Raw genomic sequence first — 26,064 nt, forward strand, 5'->3', positions numbered from 1 at the left:
TGGATCTCTGGTTTACATCTGCTTTAATGAGAGGGATTTTACAGCTAGCTGTATGTCTAAATTGTTTACCCAAGCGCAGGAGATGGACACTAAACACTGTTTGCAATAATGTTGTCTGATACCATAATGACATACAAAAGGGCATTTGAAAGGGAATTGAGGTACAATAGGACATTTATAAATGTATGAATATGGATGTGAATCATACTTGAACCAATGATGGTAACTACAATGATGATTGTGGTCATGTCTGTGTGCCCATTTTTCTGCCCCATTAAGCTCCGCTTTGGACACCGTACTTGGCATCCCAGTCGCTGTGAAGAAGCTGAGCCGGCCCTTTCAGAACCAGACCCATGCGAAGAGGGCTTACAGAGAGCTGGTTCTGCTCAAGTGTGTTAATCACAAGAATGTACGTCCCCTTCACAGTGCACTCTTCCATTCAGAAGTACACTTTGAGGCTGCGTCACACTAACCGTCTCAACACGGTTTTAGTCAGGGCTGTCACACCTACAGGGTGTTTTTGCTGGAATGTCAGAGTTCTGTCACACTCACTGGTTCAAAATGTCAGAGAGGTGATGGACTGAACTACTACCTCCTGACATTTCTCTCCAGTTTCCTGTCACTGAACGGACCATTTTGGCTAAGAAAACAACATGAAGTTAAAAAATAAGAACAGAAGTTCCACATGATCTTAAACTGTTGGTATAAGCTATATTCAGGTGTAATTATTGGAATAACATTACCCTTAACTTTAAAATATGAGAAATTATGTTTTGAATCCAAAATAGTTTTTTGTATGATTCAAGAAGTTTGATGACATGTTAGTGTTGTAATTTTACTATTGTAAATTATGCCATTATTATTATTATTATTATTATTATTATTATTATTATTATTATTATTATTAAAAACGTATACTTACTAAATACCTGTACTCAATAATAATAATAATAATAAATTATAATACTTTATAATTTAAAAGAATATGTTTTGTAAATTTTAATATTGATATTTGTCTTTTAAACAGATGTTCAGCCCACTGTATTATATATTAGGGCTGCCATTTTATTCAAACTTTTAATGTAATTAATTACATGATTAATCTATTTAATCGCAAAATAAATTTGATTGTTAAAATAGCCACAAAATATTATTTAAAGCTATTTTTGTGGTAAATGAGAAGGTATCAAGTAGACATTACAAATTGTTGCTTTAGAAATAAATATTTTATTCATTTCAGCATAAAATATATTATACGTAAACATTTAGTCTACAACGGCCTAACATAAATTGTGTAACCTAAAAGATCATTTGAGAAACATCTCAGTATTTTTTGTGCATACAATAAGTCATTGATAAGCTCAAAATGCCTTTTTTTTATATTCCACAAAGAAAAGTTTTGAAATTGAATTTGTCTGTAATTACTGTTAATAATATCTTGAATAGAAAATACAAGCTAAATAATAATTTCAAACTTTCGAATGACTCTGAATTGAAAAGCAGTATAAATGTACTACACGACCGTTCTACCATTAGCTTTCCATTAGCTTACCAGTAAGCTTATTTGATTAATTTATTCATTTGAAAGCTGCTAATTGTCCAGTGACTTGCGTATGACTGAAAATCAGGAAGTGAGATGTTGGTCTTTGCTGTCAAGCTGATTGTTATATGTAGATTAATCCAGATTTATTTTCTCAACCTTTCCCTTCCAGATCATCCGTTTGCTTAATGTCTTCACACCCCAGAAGTCATTGGAAGAGTTTCAGGATCTGTAAGTTTTACGTTGATAAATTCCTGGAGTTTATGCTGACCTTGTCATTTAGGCCTTGTTTACACTGCAGGACTTGATGCCCAATTCTGATTTGTTGCCTATATACGATTTTTTTGGGCTTCCCTTTTACACGTTCTTTAAATTGAGATCAATATCTGATACATGTGTTTAAACTTGCCATACCATCTGAAACATTGTGCATACAGTATTGTCATTTACTGGCTCAATGTGCTCCCTCCGGAAAATAATGGGACCTGTGCTGAAAAAATGAGTCATGAGCAAAAAAAATAATAATTACTTTCTCCATTAAAAGACGTTTAAAATTATTTATGAATTGTTTAAATCTGACAAGAAAATGACTGAGCCACACCCGTTTGAAGTCGATAGAGCGAGGTCCAGTGAGCGATCCCTCTTTTCTTTTATTGTTAGATTAACATTGATACATTATACAGACGTCCTGTACTGTAATGCACGGATTTACTATAATGTTACCCATCAGATGTTTTTCCCCAACAGTTACCCAAGCGGTCACTTAAGACAGAACAGATTATGTTTGTGTGAATACTGAAATACTGTAATTCTGTATGTGTATTTATCGGTATTGTGCACCGTCAGAAGCCCCGTTATATGCACACACTTAGAATGACAGTCAGCGACAGCAGCGAGTATAGAAAAGGTAATCCTCTCAGAAAACGTACAAATAAAGATAATTTTAGATATATATATAATTTTAGCTGTGCAAATTTATACTAATTTGGCCAGCACGGGTCACATATGACATTATTAAACCACGGAGAAGGACCAAATTTTAGTTTTAATACTTGACGTACAGAACCCAATGCCTCAGAAAATCCAATCTGCCTGTTTACATGGCAGTCGCATTGGTACATAAATCTGATTTTTTTTTCCCCATATCAATAATGCCTGAAAACGATCTCGAAATATCAGAATGCTTGCGTTTTTTTTTTTTTTCCTGTTTACACTGTCATAGAAGAGATCCGATTTGTCACATATGAGCAAAAAATTTGAATTGGGTCACATTTAACTGGCAGTGTAAATGAGGCCTTAGTGTAAGCTGAGTTTGTATGGCTGTAGGGTGTATTGGTCCTTTGGCCCACTGTGATGTTATTAACATGCATAGTTTTGCTGAGACCACAATGAACTCTCAAGAGGAACTGATAAATTACGCTCTCCTAATGCTGCATGTGATAATTATAGCTTTAGGATTGAAATTACATGTTATTAAATCAAGATTAATTGCAACTCCTGTCCTGACAACAGCACTTCTGTTGCTGTGTTTTATAGAAGTGCTGCTGACTCAAAGTATTAAGCTTGGGATCTGGGGTTGTTATATGCTACTCCGTACTATGTATGTAAGGATATGTAGAGGTAATTTGAGTTGTAGGTGAGCACAGGAAACTGAAGAATCTGATTCCCTGGTTTCTCACAGGTACTTGGTAATGGAACTGATGGACGCTAGCCTTTGTCAGGTGATCCACATGGACCTGGACCATGAGAGGATGTCTTACCTGCTCTACCAGATCCTGTGTGGCATCAGACATCTCCACTCAGTTGGCATCATTCACAGGGTGAGAGCTTCACTGTGGCGAGTTGATTATCAATAACGACAACTCATAGGGGAATTAGAATTAGGGGTGTGCACGGATAGTCGAACATTCGGATATTCGTTCTGCTGTAATTATTAGATAAATAAAAATGATATTCGAATTTCGCTATCTTTTTGCTTGCCATAAAAAATAAATCCACAATAAAACATAATTCGATCACTTTATGTGATTCTCTACCGCATTTTTGAAGATGTCTGTAAGCAAAAAAGAATTAATGAATGAATAAGAACTGCAGTCTTTTACAGTGATTCAAATACGAATCACAGAAAAAAAACGAATTCAAGAACATTGTTGCGGCATCTCTCAAGCAACGAATAACCACCGCTAACTTGGAAAATGCAGGGAAAAGTCTTCTTCTCGTGTCCGCCCTAGACCCTCGGCACAAACATCTCAGGTTCCTTAACGAAAACATGAGAGAAGTAAGAATAAAAAATGTTTTCAACATGTTGGGAACAGTTCTTGCTGGAGCCATGTATTCCACCAGATGAGGATCCCATTCAGTGGTGAAACGAAAACACGAAGCGCTTCACGAAACTTAGTCTCTTAGCACACCGTTATTTGTGTGTCCCGGCAACGTCTGTGCCGTCAGAGCGCGTTTTCTTCGCATAGAATGGAAATGGAATAGAATGGAAATTAATATTAAATGAATATTCCCAAGCTATAAAAACCTTACTCTGTGCTGTTTTTAATGTGTACAATTTTAAGTCATAAATAAAGTCATCTGCATAAATACAGCAGTAGCATTATAAAACGAAACATTTTGTATAACGTGTCTACGTGTATTATTGGCCACTGTAGTTGTTTGTCACATGCTGTTCAAATGTATTGCAAATTAATTGGCGGACCAACCGGTTAACATCTCTAGAAAACAATTTGTTTTAGTACATGCATTGGAAAATATTGACAGTTAATGTTATCATTTGTATCCTAAGGTTTGTAACAAATGTTTTCTTTAAATAAGTGAAGACCAAAACCAGCATGACACATCACCAGCTGTGTTCCCTGAATCATATACTTTGCAATCTATCAACGCCTGAGATGTTTTTCAGAATGACAGTATGAAACCGTCATCTCTACCCCTCAGGATCTGAAGCCTAGTAACATCGTAGTGAAGTCTGACTGCACCCTAAAGATCTTAGACTTTGGGCTGGCCAGAACCGCCTGCACTAACTTCATGATGACACCCTATGTAGTAACCAGATACTACAGAGCACCAGAGGTCATCTTGGGAATGAGATACAAGGAGAATGGTAAAACATTGTTTTTTTAATTAATACATTTTTTTCCCAGTAGTGCTTTCGAAAGTTAAGCGGTGCAATCCAAATAAAATTGTGGCATATATAATTTTAATTGTATGTGTTTTGCCAGTGGATATCTGGTCGGTGGGCTGCATCATGGGTGAGATGGTTAAAGGAAGTGTCATATTCCAGGGCACTGATCGTATCCTCTTTACTCTTGTACACTGTGTGCATATATCCCAGTGTCCGTCCTAGTCATTGAAAGTCTTGAATTTTATGCAAATTTATCCTTTTTCACCTTTATATCCTTGACTGAGTTAATCTCAGATATTGACCAGTGGAATAAAGTGATTGAGATTTTGGGAACCCCCTCGCTGGAGTTTATGAACCGTTTGATGGAGACCGTAAGGAACTATGTAATGAACAAACCCCAGTTTCCTGGAGTCAGCTTTAATGAGCTTTTTCCCGATTGGGCCTTCCCTTCAGAGACAGAGCATGACAAGATCAAAAGTAAGATTTTTCTTGCTTTGCTGTCTAAGTGTTCTCTTAATGTTGTACTTTAAACAATTGCATTGACGTGACATTTTACATCATTCCTAATGTAGCTAGTCAAGCACGAGACCTGCTGTCAAAGATGCTGGTAATCGACCCTGAAAGCCGCATCTCTGTGCAGGAGGCCCTCAATCACCCTTACATCCGTGTGTGGTACGACCCAGCCGAGGCCGATGCGGTCAGTGCACCCTTACCCTTTCAAGTGTTTTTGTCTTGCACAGTCCAGTTGAAACTGTTTTACAGGGGAAGTTTTTACTATGCAAGGAGGTTCTCTTGAGACTAGGATGTATAATGATTGTTTCATGTGTTCAGCCTCCTCCGCAGATATCAGACAAGCAGTTGGAGGAGCGGGAACACAGCATTGAGCAGTGGAAAGGTACAAACACCCTCTGCTGTCACTACCTCCTGCTGAGCTATTAGCTTCTTGTAGAAAATGAATGCCTACAGCAGAAATGGTTACTGTGATGAATTTATCCCAGATCCATTTGCATTCTCATTTATTCTAAAGTAATGGAATAGCTTTTGAGCCTTGACCTTGAAAGTTCATAATTTGAATGTCTGCTAAAGTGATGAATGTGAGTTATTAGTGATTTGTAAAACAAATATCTTTATGATTTCTTTGGGTTTTCCCATCACTACAGAGTTGATTTATAAAGAAGTAATGGACTGGGAGGAGAGGAACAAGAATGGAGTGCTGAAAGAGGAGTGTTTAGGTGAGTCACGTACAAATGTGAAAACAATGTAAATGTGTGTCTGTCTATTTGACAATGATTATTGGGAAAACTGACAAACATTGTGTTGTATTTCGACCTCGTACTATAAATACAGTGGGGCAAATTTATTTAATTCCCTGCTGATTTTGTAAGTTTGCCCACTTACAAAGAAATTAAGGGTCTATAATTATTGTTTATTTTAACAGATAGATGCAGAATATCAACCAAAAAATTGATTTGCATTTCAGTGAGTGAAATAAGTATTTGAGGCCCTACCAACCAGCAAGAATTCTGGCTCCCACAGATTAGATTGGTTATGATCTCGCCTCATGGGGCAAGTTCGTGAGAAAGGCGAGGGATCAGCCCCGAACTACACATTAGGACCTTGTTAATGATCTTAAGGCAGTTGAGACCACAACCAAAACAATGGTAACACACTACGCAGCAATGGACTGAAATCCTGCATCAGAAGTGAACATTTTGTCATTAATATCTTGCACCCATGTTGTTCCAAACCTGTAAAAGCTTTCATCTTCAATATTTTGGATGAAAACTGGGAGGCTTGTGACTGTCCCATGGACTGCCAAGTAAGTTAGACTGTCAAGGTCCAGAAAAGTATGAAAGACACCGTCAGAAGTCAATCTCATCAGTGGTTTAACACTCTGTTATTTGTTGTTTTATGTAAACTGTTATTTAGTCGTAGTTTACTTGGCAGTCAATGGGACAGTCACAAGCCTCCCAGTTTTCATCCAAAATATCTACAATTGTGTTCCAAAGACGAACCAAGATTTTATGGGTTTGGAACAAAAAGGGGTGAGTGATTAATGACAACATTTTAATTTTGGGGTGGAGTAACTGTTTAAGGTGATGGAGTGGCCTACCCAGTCTCCAGACCTAAAGTCCTATAGAAAATCTGTGGAGGGAGATGAAACTTTGAGTTGCCATATGACAGCCAAGAAACCTTAAGGATTTAGAGAGGATCTCTAAAGAGGAGTGAATCAAAATTCCTCCTGAGATGTGTGCAAACCTGGTGACCAACTACAAGAAACATCTTAGCTCTGTGATTGCTATCAAGGGTTTCAAGTTATAATTCATGTTTTGCTTTGGGATCAAATGCTTATTTCACTCACTGAAATGCAAATCAATTTCTAACCTCTGTATAATGCTTTTTTCTGGATTCTTTTGGTTGGTATTCTGTCTACACATTAAAATAAACCTACTATAAAAATTGTAACCGTAATTTAAGTAATTTGTTAAAATTTTACCATACTTGTTCAAAAGAACCTTCACTTTCACTAAAAGTCTCTGATTTATTTATTTAAAAAATGTAGTGGCTAAAGGTGCATTCAGTAGTTTGGATCGAATGTAAAAAGTTTTAGACCTTAAAGGGATAATTCACCCAAAAATCTAAATGATGACATTAAGTATTCACCCTCATGTTGTTCCAAACCCATAAGACCTTCGTTTATCTTGAGAAGACAAATTAAGATATTTTTGATGAATTCTGAGAGCTCTCTGACCATCCCATAAACAGTAAGGATACTACCACGATCAAGGACATTGTTAAAATAATCCATGTGACATCAGTGGTTCAACTGTAATTTTACGAAGCTACGAGAAAACTTTTTGTGTGCAAAGAAAACTAAAATAACGACTTTATTCAACAATTTGTCTCCGCCACATCACATCACATATAGCACCGTTTTGGAGAATATCACAGTGTATGAGTTTGCTTTTATCTAAACGTAAACTACTTAAGCTGTTCTGTGTCAGCAGTACCACACGGATACATTACGTACAGATCAAAGTGTAAACAACGTATAAGTGCGTTGCTGCTGATACAGAGTAGCATACGTTAAATGTTTCTGGACCTGGATCGTGTGAGCATCCTTGCTGTCTACATGAGGGTCAGAGATTCATCAAAAAATATCTTAATTCATCTTCTGAAGATAAACGAAGGTCTTATGGGTTTGGACGACATGAGGGTGAATAGTTAATGTCAGAATTTAGATTTTTGGGTGAACTATCCCTTTAAGGTCTAAAACTTGGATTGGAATTGGATCCAAACTACTGAATGGACATTTAGCCACTAATTTTAGTGTTTCGCTAAATGTTGTTTAGAATCCTCATGCTCGTTGGCTGTCACCTCTATAGAAAAGCTAGTTGCGTAGTGTAATTTATTGTTGTAAAGAGAGAACATTAGACAGTGGAACACTTTTTATCGTGCTTTACCAGCAAAGATAACAGGAAAATCAGTACCTGTAGAGTCAAAAAAACAGAAAAGGTCTTAAGCTGACATGGACATAAAATTTAACAATGTGGCGTTCTTGTGATACGCAAGTTGCTTATTTAGAATTCAATTCTTTCCCTGCCGAAGACAAAATTTTCCATCAATTATGAGATGCTTCTCTGACAATTTTCACTGGTGTATGGTAGGAGGCACTATTACGCATCTTTAGTCTCGATCAAAACACAGCGAAGAAGCAGTAACAAGCAGTTGCATATATAAGCAGATTCATTTGTAAAATAACAAGATCATCAAGCATTAAACAGCATGTAAATCAAAACTGCCTATCATTACTTAATGAAATGTCGATCCAGAAAGTGGTAAACGACCCTGCAATCTTTGGATGTGTTGTTGGAAGCAATCTATTCCATCTTTGTTTTGATCATTATACTGAATCTGCTCCAGACATGGTCTTTTACAAAAAGCAATTTCCTCAGCTTGTTTTAAAGCAGACTCTGTTTTGGCATATTCTGGGGGAAATTTAAACTTTTGTGAAACTGAAAAATGCTGCCGGTGGCTGGCAAAAACAAAATTAAGCTGGTGAGGAAAAGAGTAAACAGGTGTCGGACTGGTCTCTCAAACTCACTGGTATCATGTATTTTGTTAAAATCATTTACAGAGAAACATTTGGAACACAAAAACAATAAAATAGGTTAACTGCATTCAGTAGAAGTTTATCTTTAGCACATTCAATTTAGTTGCCCTAATTTTGATGCATTGCATTCTGTGTAGTAGACAGTACTGTGAACAGCAGCACCACTGCCTCCCAGTCATCCTCTATTAACGACATCTCGTCCATGTCAACGGAGCAGACTTTGGCCTCAGACACCGACAGCTCCTGCATCGACACCCTCACAGGACCATTAGAGGAGTGACTTGAGTGGCTTCAACCTCCCCCGTCTTCTCGCTTATGTCACATCCCTCTCCATCACCTGTGTGGGCCATGCCGTGGTCTTGACTGAAGCCAACAGGGGGTGCACGTTCATTCAGCTTCAAGTTTACCCTCGTAATCCTTCACTCTTGCTTTTAAGGGGCTGTTTTCTCTCGCTTGTATCAGACATTTGTGTAATATTTGCTCTTAGACAAGTCTGTTGTGGCTAAAGCTCAGTTACACACCAACAGCAAAATCTAAAATCTTTATTATTCTTTTCTTTTATGTTTGACTGCATCTTCACAGTCTTAGTTTTACATTAAAAAAAACTGTTCCTAAATGGGCAAATAATAAATAATAGGTTTATGATTTAATGCATTCACATTTCACTTCATATCTAAAAATAAGTCTAGTGGCGTTATTGCAGCAGCATGTGTAATATCTGGATTTATCCCTGTCATTTATGTCCTCTCTCTCTCTGTGCGATGTAGCTTTTATTACCGTTCATTTCATCACCTAAAAGAAGCACAGATATAAATTCTTGGACAACTTTATAGCTAGTCAGTCCCTTTGGAATGAGTTCCTGTTATAAGTATTGCTGCATGATATTAACAAAGAACACTTACTAGACAACTATTGTAACTACAGATCACTGAAATATGCCTAAACACACCTAGAAACAGAACTATAGTGCCTGCCTCTGTACATAGTCACCATACACCCATTTTAAAAGAGAACCTAATGATGCTTTTCAGTTTGTTAGGGTATAGTCGTGTATATATACGTACATAGATTTTGTGTAAATGTTCAGTTTGTCTTTCTTTGTGCTGTGTGGAAAGAATTTTACAGCTTCTGAATATGCTTTAGCATATGTACTTTAAAACAAACTATGTGAATGGGACTTGAAATTGATTTAAAAAGAAAATTGCACAGATGTTTAAAAGTGAGAATACTGTTTAAAAAAGAATAAGAACAATAAGAACAAAAACTTCTAGATGTCCAATAGAAAACTTTGGATGCAACATCCTAATCAAGGCCCCTATTCCTTATTCCAAGAATAATTAATCACACCGCTGACAAGATCGTGATTTATCTCGTAAGATTGTACATTTAATTGCATGAGCTAATGCAAACCATTGCCTTTTTTAATCTCCTCCAACTTGAAAAGCCCATAAGAATGTACAACGCAAATTTATGGTTCCTTTCCTTTTTTTATTTTATTTTTTATAGCTGATTTGTCAGCTGATTTTTATTTCTTCAGTTTCCTCTTCTTAAAGATGTCCTCTCAGTAAAACACTGACAGATTTTCAAGTATGTGTGAATTATCAAGGCCATATCATTTCATTTCCTTTATACATGTCTCTACATCCTTAGGTTAATGTTTGCAGACTTGCGATTCAGTGACATACTGTGGGTAACCATCTGCTTAGAGACCTGTTTTGGACTGTGTGATTCTTTAACAGTGGTATTCATGATGGAAACCCACCGTTTCATCAGTTTACTCAGCCTCTCTGCATTCTTTTCCCTCCAGTGTTGTAGATATGTATGATGAAGTGTCCTGTACTCTACGTTAATTTTTATGCATGATAACACAAGCCCTCTTCATCCCAGACTTGAGGTCATTGCAGAAACCTGTCTTCTGGTTGTAAATGATTGGAAAGCCTCTGGAGGATAATATAAATGCATTGAGTTTGTGTGCCTCCAAGCTCTTCTGACAGACTGAAATGGGAATATCAGTAGGTAGATCCTTCACTGATGGACAGGACTGGAGGATGAACTTAGCATCACCATAATTTTCATGCCTAAAGCTTCTCACTATCAGTGTCTCTACAGCTTGGTTTGGAGATCACAAAATTATTGATGGTAATGTACAGTACCTACTATCAAGTTCTTTTTTTTTTAGCAGGCTGGGTTGTTTGCTACCCATGCTACTTTGTCCGTTTTCTCAAACATCACATTTCCTGCTCTGCTTGAGCTTGTGAGATTTCTTTTGGTGCTTCACCTTGCTGTAAGGCACAGTGATAATATTTTACACAATAGTGCATTGTGTTCCATTCTAATTTCTGAGCCTCATGCAAATTAGTTTTGCTGTTGTGGACTCATTGATTCCTGTTATGAACACTCGTGATGGACCTCTGCAGCACTGAGACCTTCAAGATGACGAAACAAAGCTGGCTCACACTTTCTCAAGGGCTTACTTTCTCTTCTTTTAGGTGTCTGTTTCCCATGGGGGAGAGGGTGCGTGTTTGTGAATGTTAACGGTGTTTTTGTCACTGACAATCTGTCACCAGGGGTGGAATCAGTAATGACTTGAAGAATTATTCACATTTAAGATATTAATTTACTTCTCAGACTATCTTCATAAAGGCCAGTTCACACTGCACTAAGAGATTCTGACAGCCAACCTATTACAGTATGTCACTTCTCAGACATTCCACCCTCCGACAAACGCAGATTTAATATGTTCAGTTGGTGAAAAAGCACTGGCCAACGTAAACAGACACCAACAGGGGTAACACACTGATCTGACAAAACCAGACAAACGTGTCTGGGAGTCATGTCTTGTCGGTGCAGAGTGAGTTGGTCTTAAGAAAACAAGTTCTCATGTTCAGCAATCAAATCCTCTAAAAGGAATAGATATCAAACTGCTCCGTGCTAGTAATGTCTGTTTAGCTATCACGTGTTTTGTATTGTGCTACATATGGGTGCCCTGTCAGTGGACTATGATGGGAGTTACCCAAATCAAAAACCTGCCTGAAACATATGCAAAACCTTAAATTATCCTCCATCTAAAAAAAACAGAGTGAGACTTCTTTTCTCTGTGTAAAAAATAAAGGTTACATCTGTTACAACTGGCCAAATAAAAAGCTCAAAGTACTGTTTGTTTTATGTTTTATTTAATATGGTACAAATGCATTCAGAGTATGAACTGTTTGTGTACAAGGTATGACTGTGTGTTGCGTTACCTACACAGGTTCCAATTAAATAAAATGCTTACTGACAAGTTTTCATTTGAATCTATTGTCTCGAATATGACATCCATGCTTACTAGACATGAAATTTTATCTTACTTTGGATCATTCCACAGTCTTTGATCACTCAAATGGCAAAAAAATTGCCTTTAGTATTATTTGGAGCATGCTGGTCTCCACATCCGTTCAGGCAACAGAACTGTTCTTGAAAGTGGGGCAATGGTTTCCCTCAGGAATGCATCCTCATTTCTACAGCCCTGAAAAAGTGTCCTGTTTTTTTTTTTATTTTGTTTTTTTTATAACAGTTATTACTATATAGCTGTTTCCCAACCCTTGACTTGGGAGTACTTGTAACACTGAACATGTTTTATGTCTTCCTAATTCCACTCCTCGGTGTGTTAGTTGAAATTCCCCGACTTGAAATGGATGTATCGAATAACAAAGACATCGAAAATGTATGCTACTGGGGATGCTCCCATGACCAGAGTTTAAAAAACACTGCTTTAAAACAATTAAACATTAATATGCTACTAAGACTGGTCTTGTAGCACAGCACGTGAATGTTTCAAAAACTCTGAACAATGCGACTGGTTTTCCGGGCCTCTGCGTTAAGCTCGCCAAATGTTTCGAAAAACTGCTCCATTTCCTGTTGCAGAGTGGTGTTCCGTCTATCAGCATCTACACGGGCTCGCTCTACATTTCTCATTTTGATCTCCGACACACTGACCCAGCGCCGCTGCTGCTCCAGAGTTGAGCGAAGCCCTGCAACTTCCCCCTGAAGTACCTTGTTCCTCTGCTCCAGCCTGGTGACAGAGAATGGAGAAACCATACTGTGTTCAGGTATGCTTATTTATCAGTCCAGTGTTTCTCAACCCTGAACGCTAAACTAACATCGGAAAAAAATTTACTCTTCTGAATCATACACACTCGACTCAACTTCTTGGCTTGTTAGAGACTCAGACCTGAAAAGTAAGGTTACAGAATGTGTACTGCTGGTGTTTCTTCAGGAACAGGGTTGGGAGAGACTGCGTTAATGCAGGTGTAGCCAATCCTGCTACTAGAGAGCTACCATCCTACCCCATTCAGATCCACTAGTGCTCCAACACACCTCACTGTAATTTTTGAACTGACATTTATGGGCAAAGTCAGTCCTGGAGTGGCACTGTCCTGCAGAGTTAATCTCCAACCCTAACCAAACACATAAGCTAATCAAGGTCTTCAGAATCACTAAGGCTACAGGCAAGTGGGAACTAAACCCTGCAGGACAAAGGCACTCTAGAACCAATGTTGCCTATATCTGCAGTCCATTTTGTTTTTGCAACTGTTTTGCTTTTGCAATCCCTGTTGTCAGTTACCAAGACAACTGATTTAGTGATCTTACCTGTTAATTTTTGCCTCGTACTCCGCCTTTTGTCTGGTCATCTGTTGACGAAGCCCTGCAACAAGGCACTGCATTGCATGGGAAGCTGGAAAGCCCAGGAGCTCTTGGGGAGCATTTGGTAAAAAGACTTCGCTGCTGCCGGTGCTTAAAGGTGCATCTGTAGGAGCAGAGGATGAGGCAGGGGAGTTAGGGCAAAGCTCTTCCTCTCTAGAGTCCATTCTGAATGAGGAGAACTGCTCTGGGGAGACATTGCGAGGGCTTGCAGCTCCACCGCTCCCACTGCCCCCATCCAAAGGCACAATCTCACAAGAGGACCAAGAGCTGCTGCTCTCAGCCACATTGGCAGTACCTTTGGCCTCCCTGTCCTCTATATATTGCTCCCCCTGCTCCTTAGTAACTATGTTGTCATAGACAGATAAGGTACTATCTTGGGCTTCACTGCTGCCTCCACTTTTCCCTAGCGCTTTTTCTGGTCCACAGCTAAGTTCTTCGATGTCAGGCCAGCTCCTTGACTGCATACACATTTGAACTCCAGCTTCCAGTTCTTTGCTCAAAGAAGAGCAGGCAGTAGTGACAGGTAGTGGGGTTGAGGGTGTAGGTACATGCCTTGTATTGAGAGATTCTTGTGCTGGGCTGTTCTGACTGTAGTTGTCATAAATCAGAGCAGAGCTGGTTGGTGAAGAGTTCTCTTCACGTTGTTGCTCTGCCTCTGATGGGTGGGCAATGTTTTTGTTACAAGGGCTTTGAAAAGACCCTCTCCTCTTTGTGTTTAACGATAGAGAGTGTTCATGTGGACAGGCTACAGTCTGGTCTCGAAGGACCATTTGATCTTTGCTCAACAGAGGTTGCCTCATGTGGGCAGGTGGTTCGTGCACCCATTCCACAAGGTTACTGTGTCTTTGTATGGGGAGGGCGGCTTGTAAAGACGTTTCAGGAGGGTTGCAGTTCTCTCTGGAGAAGAGCAAGCTGTGCTCACGGATCAGTTCAGACATTAGATGTTGCACAACTGCTGCCCCTAGTAAAGAAGAGTGGTATGAGTAAGTGCATTCCATACAGATTTAAGGAAAACAGTTTCATATGACCTCAAATCATGAGTACATACACTTAACTTTAGTAGTTAGAGCTATCTAAATCTCAGCTGAAGCCAGGATTTTATTTGGTGTTGCCACAAACCATATTTATGGAGACCTAAATATTTCTCACCTCCAATGATACTTTCTGGGTCCTCCGCTTTGGGCCTTAGGATATTTGGCCCAAAAACTGTTGCCAAGTTCTGGATACTCATCTTGTTGACATTGGAGTATGACTGCACATCATTTAAGAATCTGAAACCGAGATGTGTCATAGCCGTGTTATCTGATGTGAGCAATGTTAAACATTTAAGACTAGACACGTCATTGTACATTAGGCTAAAACTCCAAATGCCAATATAAATATAAAAAGAATATGAAAAAAAAACTAACCCCTAAACCTTTGAATAAAAAAAATACTTCAGTCTTACTGGCAGATGTATTTCAGGAGGTTGAAGTTTGCTACAGGTAGCTCATAAAGGAGACTCCTCAAGTCTTGCAAACCCTAAAGTACAGGATGTGATTATAAGACAAATTATTGTTGGTTCCTCAATGACCAGAATATAATAATATTAAAACACATTTCATTTAAATTTGTCAGATAACATCATGTGCTATTTGAAGTTAGTGATAGTTAACATGGTTTATTATACCTTTTCTCTGTCTGAGGGGATTCTTTTGCCACATACAAGAAACTCTTCATAGTGGGAAAACGGCACCAAAGGTTCAGGCAGCTCCCTGAGGTATAATTTTAGCAAAGATGCTACTGTGTGGACATCTGTGCTGCTGGGAGAGCAAACATGTATTCACTACGAGAGTAAATTCAAGTATTTGTGGTTGCATTTACTTATTTTGTTAATTACATTATTTTATTAATAAATTACTTTAAATAATTTGTTTTTATATCTCATACACACAGACACTGATATTCCTATCAATATGGGTACATTTCATAGGCATAATTGTATACAGACCAAACTGTATTTTCTATGCCCTTACCCTAACCCAGGGGTCTGCAATCTTTAATGTCAAAAGAGCCATTTTGGCCCCTTTCCCAACAAATACAATTCACATGGAGTCACTAAATATTTGATCCCCAAATAAAGATAACACGGCATATAGCTAAAGTGTTATATTCAGTAATGTTATAAGGCAGGGGCATAGCAATAATTTCAGAAGTGAGGGGGACAGAAATGTCAAATAATAATAATAATAGGCCTAATAATATTTATATATATCTAATTGAAAAAAAAAGTAAAAATACTTTTCTTATCTCTTACTTGGCTAAGAAATAAAATACACTGCTGGACAATAACCAATCATTTGTCTTCTATAATATTTTTGATATATTTTACTAATGACAATTTTATGGTTATGATTGTATAATTAATATAATAGTTTATATACTACAAACACTTTTTCCACTTATCACAGAATAAGGCAGAAAATATATTTTATAGCTTCTGTACTGTAATTATTCTGTACTGTCACTTTTCATTTAAATCTAGATGTATTCACATTGGCCCTTTGAAAACTTTTACGTGAACACACTTGCCCATAAAAAGTGCATGGGAAGAGTTTAGGTTTTCTTAAATATCAGGGTTACACAGTATTGGAATCATGGGAGCCACCGCAGAGGGATGAAAGAGCCGCATTCAGGTTCGGGAGCCGCGGGTTGCCTACCCCTACCCTAACTTTGACCCTACACCTAAATCTACCCCTCACATATAATTTTCTGTATTTTTACATTTATGGTTTATAAACTTGTTTCCTCATGGGGACAAAAAAAAAATTCCCCACAAGGGATATCTGGTCCTCATAATACAGAGAATACACACACAGCAGTGTAGAGCAAACTTCAACTTCAGCTCCCTTTCAATTTATAAGTTACATTGAATTGACCATGTCCACAATGAAGCTACATTTTCAACTTTCGAACTTGGCTTTTTCAAGTCATTCAAAGTTTGCTTTGTTGAATCTTTATTTTCTAATTAATTATTTTTTTTATTTTCCTTGGAACACTTATTGCTGTTCAATATGAATTTCTTATACTTCATTAAATTCCTTAGAAAAATTACTGCTACCTCACTTAAAATTGAGGAACTGAATTGGAATTTTGAAACATTTTCAAGTAAATTCAGTTTGACGAATTCTTCTTGAATCTTGTTAGGTAGCTTGTATAGTTTTCAAATCACTGCTAATGTACATTATGCTAAATGGAACGACTCATGTCTATTAACGTCAATCTCTTACCTGTCAAAAGATGGTTTCTCCCCAGCATCAAAAGCTTCCTGTAGCTCTTTAACCAGAGTGGCCTGGCCGGGCTGCCTAAAGAGTCCCACCTCTGTGAGCCCCTGCTCTCGAATGAAATCAACACACTGCTCCACCACCAAAGGAGCCATGTGATCCCCATACCTCCTCTCATACAGGACTGTCTCCTCCAACCTTTGACCAAATACACCTGTGATGGTAAAATACAGGTATAGAGCTGTCAGCATCAGACCCCGTTTAGCTTCTTCTTAGTTACCTAATTTTGTTAACTGAGATGTGCTGAAATAGCAAGAGCTGTTAACCTCAAGAGCATAAATTGAAGATCGTGTTGAGTCCACAGAAATGGGACGGATGCATAAAACAATAATAATGTTCGGCTTTAAGAGTAATGCACGCTGCAGCTGCAATGCACCAAAATCCAACTCTGTGTGTGATGGTGTGTGCTCTCCCTGCCTAATATTTAATACTCACGTCTTCTGAAGCTCAGCACCCTTTTTATCTTCCTGTAAGCAGAGTGAGAGAGATAGCTTCCAGTCCGCTGGATTGTCTGTTTGTTTTCAGGCATCTTTTCTTGTCTGTCTCTTCAATTGTGTCTGTCTGGCTCTGTCTTCTTTTTGGGGGGCACTCACAAATCCGCTATCCTGACCTCACCCTGTGATGTTTTCAGTCTTCGTAGCGATCTTGAATCTGGCACCGTACCAATGTCCTCATTGAACCTAAATCCCTTTTGCTCATGTTTTGCAAACTTGTTTGGTCTAGAACTGGATGTTCCTTTCCCTTTGCTCTTCCTCCTCCCTCTCTCTCGCTCTCCTGTCTGCAGGTAAGGTGATGAGGCTTAGTGCACCGAAGAGAAGCTCTCTCTCTCTCCTGCCGATGTGCAACACTGACCCTCCAGCTCAGATATGCGAGCTTATCGGATATATCAGCATTCCAAATCAGATGACAGTCCTCATTATGAAAGAGGAGGCATTGTTCAAGTACACACCTTATTTTGAGGACATTTCTTTCAGTTTTAGTTACTAAGAGTCCAAAAGTTGAATGAACAATTGATCAAAAAACAACTTGTCGCACTTTTACATGCATCCCAATCATGAAAGCACTTCTTCCACACTGTTGTCCATCCAGTGCTCGACCTCTTATACCATTCCAGGTTTCTTCCTTTGGGAGCTTTTCAATAAAATGGGAATAAGTCTAGTTCAAAGTAGATGTTCCCTGTGACGCTGCCTCTTGAAGTGGATGTCTCAGTCATATGCCATCATTGATGGTGACATCAACAGAGACTTGTCTGTGTTCGCGTTTGAGGGGAGGTTATGTTTTTCTGGACTTAATTGTCCAGAGTCTCCAGTGACGTGAGTCAGCACCTCCTCGGTTTACTGTCAAATTAAATCCGCCTCCCTAACTGAATTTCAAACACGGTTATACTTTCTCTAAAAGTACGTCTCCTATAATCTTTCTTTCTTTGTTTCCTGTCTGCTTTCTTGCGACCTCTTATCTGTATTGAGCTACTCCACTGCAGGGTTACTGGAGTGTGGCCAAGGTGGCGCCAACACCTTCTGTTTCCCCTATTTCTGTCCCCTCACCATGAATCAGTAACGCCACAAAACACAGATTGACTAAAAATAAATGAGCTAGAACTTTCTGCTATATCTTCCTTTCTTTCTCTCTGTCCCTGTGTACCTCACATGGCTTGAATCCAAGAAGTTTCCACTGGACACGGCTGAACACACCCCTCAAACCCTTTTTAAACATTTGTGCCCAGTAACTTGGCCCCTGATGAGAATCCCAGTCTAAAACAGATCCTTAGACGTTGGCCGAGTGAGTGTGCGGTGCATGTGAATGTGGTGGTGTTATCTGGAGGGCCATCTCTCACCTTTTAGGAGCCCCAGAGCTGTGTGGAGTTATGTTGGAGAGGTAATGTAGGGAATTCATTGGGAATGTTAATCTCTCCTGGGAAATAAGCAGCAACATGGACTCTGAAACTCGAGTTTTCCATTCAGCTCAACTTTGCATGTACAGGAAAAGACTTTCCAAGGTGAAAAAAAGTGCACTTCCATAATATACTTAATGTGCTCTATTCTTGCACACCATTATTTTGTACATTATACGGTAAAACTGATTCTTTAGTACTTAAGATAAACTTCCGATCATATAAGTGTACTCAATTTTGCTATTTTGGGACACAATAAATCTGAACTAGAATACACTTTTAATGTATCTCTGTATTAAAAAAAGTATTAATTTACCACTTGTAGTACACTTGAACCATCTTTCATACATTAATACACACATCATTTTTTCAAATAGTTAAATAAGTATGTTAAAATCAGTTTAGTTTATATTCATGGTGTCCCAAAATAGCACAGGTGAGTAGAATAAGATGATCATAAGTTTATCTTAAGAAGTAGTAAAGATTCATTTTAGTTAAGTACAAAACTAGTGCGCTAAAAAAGAGCACTTTAAGTAATGTTACATTATGGAAGTGTAATATTTTTCACCTGGATTAGATTTAAAAGACTGTCTTTGTAAAATAACATCAAATCTACTGTGTGTTTGGGTTATGTTAGATAAAACAATTGTCATTAAAGTGCCCCTATCATGGGTTACGATTATGAAAGGTTCATATTTTGGTTTTTGGTCTTATAATATGCATTTATTTTTACCTTATTTGCTCAACGCCTACTAAACGATTCGCTCAGCGATTCAGTTTTTCATGCTAATCTGTGGTGATTGGTCTGCTTGGTAGATTTAATTTCCATTTCATCATGCCTGTAATATCTGATAAAGCAGTGTTTGGGAGAGCAGTGCTGATTTGTGTGTACAGCCAGGGAAACAGCTATTTTTACCGCTCCAAGAGTGGCACCTATAGTGGCAAAGAATGAATTAGCATTTTCATTCAGACCAACGCATAAATCAAGTTTTCCCAGGTCTGCACGCACAACAAATGGCCCGGTAATATGCAAATGTTTCATGTTTACATCAACATGACATGGCTTGGGATGTGTTTTAAAAAGGACTCATTTAAATGATTCAGAGTCGACTCTTTCTTTTGAGAGAAAGTAACTTCACACACGGTACACTTTCAGATTTAAAACTTTGCAAGATGTTTTCATTCACTTAGAGCTGTGTTAAACACTGCATTAAAGGTCATTTTGAAAAATCAATAATGGGGCACTTTAAATGCATTATATTTAGTTCCACGGAAAGGATTTTGCCCCTTTTGTGGGTTTTTTTTTTTATTTTTTTTGGTCACGCTTAAAAGACTCAGATCATCAAACAAATCTGAATATTACACAAAGATAATGTAAGTAAATACAAAATGCAGTTTTTAGATAATGATTTCATTTATTTAGGAAAAAAAGCTGTCCAAACACTGAACATCATGCCGTGATCTAAAGAAATTCAAGGAAGGATGAGAAACAAAATAGTTGACATGTATCAGTCTGGAAAGGGGTATAAAGCCGTTTCTAAGGCCTTGGGACTCCAGCAAACATGGTCAGAGCCATTATCCACAAATGGACAAAACTTGTGAACCTGTGGAAGTGAACCAGCCCAGGAGTGGTCGGCCAACTAAAATTACTCCAAGAGTGCAACGACAACTCATCCAGGAGGTCATAAAAGAACCCAGAACAACATCTAAAGAAGTGCAGGCCTCGCTTGTGTCAGTCAAGGTCAGTGTTCATGATTCAACAGTAAGAAAGAGACATCCATGGGAGAAATCCAAGGCCAAAAGCCGCTGCAGGCCAAAAAATAAAAAGGCTTGAATCACCTTTACACAATCACAAATTTTAATTATCCTAAAAACTTTTGTTGATAAGACAAAACCATGAATTCTGCGCTCTATCAGAAAATCCTGAAGGAGAATGTCCGGCCGTCAGCTTGTCATCTCAAGCTCACTTGGGTTATGCAGCAGAACAATGATCTCAAACACACCGACAAGACCACCTCTGAATGGCTCAAGAAAAACTAAATTAAGGTTTTGGACAGGCCAAGTCAAAGTTTGGACTGAGATGCTATGGCATGAGCTTTAAACAGTCCTTTCATGCTTGAAAACCCTCCAATGTGGCTGAATTAAAATAATTCGAAAAGTGGTACAAAATGAATTCACAGCATTGTGAAAGACGCATTGCCAGTTATTGCAAACACTTGATTGCAGTTGTTGCTGCCAAGGGTGGTACAACCAGCTATTAGATTTAGGGGATAATTACTTTTTCACGAAAAGCCAGGCAGGTTTGGTTTGGACAGCTTTTTTCCCTACAAATAATTGAAATCATTATTTCAAAACTGCATTTTGTATTAACCCGGGTTATCTTGGTGTAATATTAAAACTAGTTTGATGATCTGAATCTTTTAAGTCTGACAAATATGCAAAAATGAAAAAAAAAAGGAAGGAAGGGGGCAAAAACCTTTTCACGGCACTGTAGATGAATACTATAGGGTGGGTACAAGCTCTTAATTAAATTTTGATTCATTTGGGCATATTTCAGCTATAATATCCGTTTGCTTGCATATGTGAGAAATTCTCTCTATACTAATGCTGTACATTATACAATTAACCTTCTGACTTGGTAAAAAAAATTTTTTATTAATTTGAAAAACTAACAACAGAACCCAAATGTAATTAAATTCCTATTTAACAGATATAAGATATATACATGTTTTTCTATAATCAAGGATTATATCTGTTAAATATAATTTTGTACAGATATAATCAACACAACCAACACTGCTCTGTGGATACCAGCTGAAGTAAAACTGACAATCAATTAGACACTAAAGTAAAAAGTCATTTTGAATGATTAAAAAGGCCAGCTCATTCCAATCCATTTGTTCATAAATGGGATTGTACTGTTTGCACTGTATGCCGTTTTGATTCACTAAATCAAATTAAGTTATAGTAGTTTATAAATCTAAACAGTTTAAGTAACATTTACTCAAACTCAGGTAAAATATGACTTCTATTGCCATGGAAAAACATTTTGTAATCAGTTTTTGGATTGTTTGAATGAAGATTTGGGATTGATCGATATTTGTTTCCTGTTTAAATGCATACATTCTTATTGAAAATAGATATTTGTATGACTGTTGTAGTGTCTTGCATTCACAAAGCTATTTCATTGTATGGATGTGATGGGGGTTGATGGCTCTCATGAGAAAACCAAGGTGTACTATAACATCATTATTCCCAGGCACACTGCCAAGATGAACACACAGCTGCCGCCCATGAGCTCTCACGCCAACATATGCTGTAAGTAAAAGAGTAGGAGAAGACTGAACCACTGAGAAAAGTTCATGAGATGGTGCTTGAACTCTAAATGACACTGGCTGGAAAACACTTGCCAACTTCGTTTGCAGAAATCACGAGGACAATTCTCAATATTTGCTGTTTTGAATGACATCAGCTCTAGCAGCATGTGTTTTTCAGCATTTTGTGAGGTTTGCGAACATGGTAGACAAAGTGCGGTCTGTGAGGAGGCTAGTCATTAGAGTGTGCAATAAATGGCCCATGATTTGGAAATGTCTGGAATGTGTGTGTATTGTGTGAATGGGTTGTTATGTCTATGGCTGGAATCCTGAAGACTGATTGGATGGATCTGCTGTTTCATCGTCACACTGAATGTTAAACTATGAAGTGTTTCATCATGAGAATGACCCGCACAGGCCTGGATTTTCCAGAGACCACTGAGTGTAGAAATAGAATTAGTCAGATATTCTGGTGTGTGTGTGTGTGTACCTGTAAAAGGAATCCAGACGCCCTTATTTAGGCTCTTCAGCCATTCCTCCCCCTGACCACAGCTGTTTGACAGGAAGAAATATGAGCCAGGACTAACCAGTACATCCCTGTTTCCTTCTAAATGGAAAGACAGTGGGAAAATACATTGAAAAGGTTAGTTTAACAATCCCACAGCAACAAAGTACCCAAAAGTAGAAATTGGGGGTTTGAATTTAGAAGGTTTGTATTAAGAAGAGAATATTACGCTAGTGTTTTTAATGATACTTCTTTCTTTATACTGTATACAACATCAAATCTTTGTCTTTTGAGTGGAGTAAGGCTAAAGCTAAGTGGCGCATATAGCTTCACTGTGTGAAAAATCTCTGTTCGTCCATAATGGCCATTGTGTCCTTCAAGTCCATCAGTGAGCTAACTGGAAGACAGCCCACGATGAATCCGATCACTATTTCTTATCTTTAAGCACCACAAGAGTTCGGTGAGGGGAAAGGAGAGCATTGATCTTCAGAATTAAATTAAAAACTCTTGCCATTTTTTTCTCCTTCATGCATCTCTCAGAGACAATATTAATCACAAGATGGGTCTCGGTCACAATTAAAGTATGCCCCAGATTCCACTCACATTTGCAAGTAGAGTGCAGTAATTAATCCCAAAGAGGACACTTTCTGTAACAAGACGAGAGCTGTAAAACTCCAGCTAAGTGGTTTATCAATACCGACCACTTGCTGAGGCTGGCCTAAGCAATAATGATATTAAAAGGAGAGCATTGAAATGCCATGAAAGGGCATTTCACAGATTCAGAGCAGTCACCGCCACAGTGGGGATCAAATCCTTTGAGAGTCACTGATAAGTATTTGCTAAAAATACTGGCAAAGAATATGGACATAAAATGATATTTCACTCAAAAATGTCAATTCATTTATTTATTAAGCTTGTGTCTTGACTGTATGACTCAAACCCAAATCCGCCAATGGAACACACATAAAAAAAGAGATGTTTACAGTGTTCTTCCATATGATGATACAACTTTGTAAAGCTCCAGAAATTCCATTACGTTTAGTCATTTAGCAGACGCTTTTATCCAAAGCACCTTACAAATGAGGACAGGCAATGATATACAAGTGCTATAACAAGTCTCAGTTAGCTTAATGCAATACATGTAGCAAGGTTTTTGTTTTTTTAAATCATATAATTAATAAAAAGGAAACAGATAGAATAGAAAAAGAATAGAGCAAGCTAGTGTTAAAGGTGTTTTTTTTCTTTCGTTAATTGTATAATGAAAAGAAACAGATAGAATACAAAAAGATTAGAGAAATTAGTGGGGTTTTTTTTTTAAGAAAACAATCAGTTAGTAAAGTCTACAAGGGACACTTTTTTAAAGAATAGAATTAGAATAGAAAGTGTTAGAGTTAGAGGTCATTCCAGCAGGAGGGAACATTTAATTTCAAAAGTTGAAATTAAAAAGTGATTTTGTGGTTTTTTTGTGATTGCACATTAAAGCGATGTTCACTTGCAGAACGCAAGCTTCTGGAGAGGCACATTAGTCTGAAGTAATGAATTTAAGTAAATGGGTGCAGAGCCAGTGGTGGTTTTGTAGGCAAACATAATGCCTTGAGTTTTATGCGAGCAGCCATTGGTAGCCAGTGCAATGTATTAAACAAAGATGTGATGTGCATTATTTTTGGCGCATTAAAAATGTATCTTGCTGCCGTGTTCTGTATTAATTGTAAAGGTTTGATAGAACTGGAAGACCTGCCAAGAAGCCTAAAGTGAGAAGGTTATTTTTACCGATGTCAAATCTCAAATGGGGATGATTCACATCATTTGTCTTCAGAAGACCTGGAATATAGTGCAAAGTTGTATTTTATCTGGCTTTTTTGGTTATTTTTTGAGCAGAATCCTTTCAGCATATATGGAAAAGTGCTGCATTAACATTCTGCTTGACATCTCCTTTTATGTTCCATATAAGAAAGTTATAAGGTTTGGAAAAACATGAGGGTAAATAATGACAGAATTTTCTTTTCGTTTATCTGTTTCAGTACAAGTACTTGAGGATAAATATGATAACCAGTGTAAGTAGTCGGTTCATTGACACAATCTATGTAATAGACAGGAAGTCTGCATGTAATAAAGAGTAGCATGGGGGGTTAGGGACTCTTGTTTTTATAGCTCAGTAATTGAAACAATGGCAAATGCTTCCTTAAAGTGGTTATGTGGCGTAAAAACAACAGCCTAGTTTTCCTCATGTTTGCATGAATTATAAAGACTTTTTTTCTGATTCATGTTTGCATGAATTAGAAATACTTTTTTTCTAATCCATGGTACAATGCAGAATTTTATCACGCATGACTCATCTAATAGGCTACTTTGCATTCTTCTAAGTTGCCTGTTGGGGGTGTTATTTGTAGCAATAACATTACTTGCTGCAAGCAAAATATATAACAGCAGAGCTGTTCCGCAGACTTCAGGTTTTCACATTCATGTCATCTATCCTCATTTTCAGATCTCTCTGTATTTACAATGATTTAGTCAACTCTGTTTGCTTGTTCCACCCAAGTCTTTTCATACACATTATTTTGAAATCCTCTCCTGCCCATAAAGACAAACCAGAAATCTACCTGTCGCTTCTCTGCTTTAATGTATTCATAAGTGAAAACTCTGTCAATGTGACATGGAGTCTGTCCTTCACGTACTGCTTCCCTTCAAGCACTGGAAGTAATCGCTTGACCCAGAAACTCATGCAAACCATGTCTTTCAGGTTAAGCTGCTAGTTATGAGCACTCCTCAATATGTATAGTTTATCTTAATTCTGAATATTGAAAATATGTATACTCTCTCTCTCTAGTTATATAACATGCAATATAATCAAATGTCTATATATAAAATGTATTATGCTGCAAAAAAGTTTTCTCAAGTTCACACTGTCTGAACAACTAATACACCGGTGGGAAGTAGCGAAGCACTCGCTCACCTTTCTGTGCACCGCTGTTGTACTTCCAGGACTTGAAGCAGGCGAGTCCCATCCTGCAGGTGGATGTCTCTTGAGATGCCTCAGCCGAGCTCAAATCCTCTGTGGGCGTGCATCACCATCATCACTGGTGCTGGAGCTCCTGCTGCTGCTAATCAGTGGAAGCTGGCCACGCTGGCGGCATCCCTGAGCGCAGGCTCCACAACACTGCCATGGCCTGGACAGAAGCCCCATCTGTCTCTCTATCCCTATCTCCCTCCTCATCCATCTCATCAATAAAGCCTCAGCCCTATCCCGTTGGCAGACGCTTTGCTGGAGAGATGGAAGGGCGGGGCCTGGACCCTCTGCGGCAGACTATTCCGGACACGCATGCATACACACACACACACACACCCACTGGCCGCAGCATCCCTCCAGCAGTTGTAATTACTTCAGTACAGTATGCCGTCTCAGGCAGCCAGGACCAATTTCTCTAATGCATCCACCATACCCATCCCTCCCCCACCCCACCCCAGTTGGTTTAATGGCCATCGATGTGATCGGCCCTCACCCACAAACTATGACTCAAAGAGGTTATAAAGACGTGAGCGGGTGGCCGGCGTGTTAAACTTTTG

The 26,064-nt window shown here is 38.3% G+C and overlaps 2 protein-coding genes across 5 annotated transcripts in view; one reads left to right on the forward strand and one right to left on the reverse strand.

Annotated features, from left to right (window-relative positions):
• Positions 1-11,938, forward strand: part of LOC113038415 (mitogen-activated protein kinase 9-like) — a 25,399-nt gene extending 13,461 nt beyond the window's left edge. Inside the window, exons 3-12 of one of the 2 annotated variants that reach the window (XM_026195799.1) lie at positions 280-409; positions 1,713-1,771; positions 3,222-3,360; positions 4,484-4,649; positions 4,768-4,839; positions 4,965-5,147; positions 5,243-5,367; positions 5,502-5,565; positions 5,831-5,902; positions 8,922-11,938. In XM_026195799.1, coding sequence (XP_026051584.1) covers positions 280-409; positions 1,713-1,771; positions 3,222-3,360; positions 4,484-4,649; positions 4,768-4,839; positions 4,965-5,147; positions 5,243-5,367; positions 5,502-5,565; positions 5,831-5,902; positions 8,922-9,064 — 1,153 coding nt within the window. In that variant the 3' untranslated portion in view covers positions 9,065-11,938. The remainder of the gene's footprint in view (positions 1-279; positions 410-1,712; positions 1,772-3,221; positions 3,361-4,483; positions 4,650-4,767; positions 4,840-4,964; positions 5,148-5,242; positions 5,368-5,501; positions 5,566-5,830; positions 5,903-8,921) is intronic. The other variant, XM_026195800.1, reaches the window with a different exon arrangement.
• Positions 11,936-25,835, reverse strand: LOC113038414 (rho GTPase-activating protein 24-like). 3 transcript variants are annotated; one of them, XM_026195798.1, is made up of 8 exons: positions 25,454-25,835; positions 22,486-22,602; positions 16,737-16,944; positions 15,137-15,269; positions 14,915-14,988; positions 14,617-14,738; positions 13,414-14,428; positions 11,936-12,835 (listed from the first exon to the last, which is right to left on the reverse strand). In XM_026195798.1, exons 1-8 carry the CDS (start codon positions 25,503-25,505, stop codon positions 12,598-12,600), a joined length of 1,959 nt encoding a protein of 652 aa, XP_026051583.1. In that variant the 5' UTR covers positions 25,506-25,835; the 3' UTR covers positions 11,936-12,597. The 3 variants fall into 3 exon arrangements, with proteins under 3 accessions (XP_026051583.1, XP_026051581.1, XP_026051580.1); XM_026195796.1 differs by lacking the exons at positions 22,486-22,602; positions 25,454-25,835 and adding an exon at positions 17,226-18,064 and having other exon boundaries at positions 15,137-15,266; XM_026195795.1 differs by lacking the exons at positions 22,486-22,602; positions 25,454-25,835 and adding an exon at positions 17,226-18,063.
• Positions 25,836-26,064: the final 229 nt, after the last annotated feature.

The sequence above is a fragment of the Carassius auratus genome, chromosome 21 (genome assembly GCF_003368295.1).
Source record: "Carassius auratus strain Wakin chromosome 21, ASM336829v1, whole genome shotgun sequence".
Classification (NCBI taxonomy): Eukaryota; Metazoa; Chordata; class Actinopteri; order Cypriniformes; family Cyprinidae; genus Carassius; species Carassius auratus.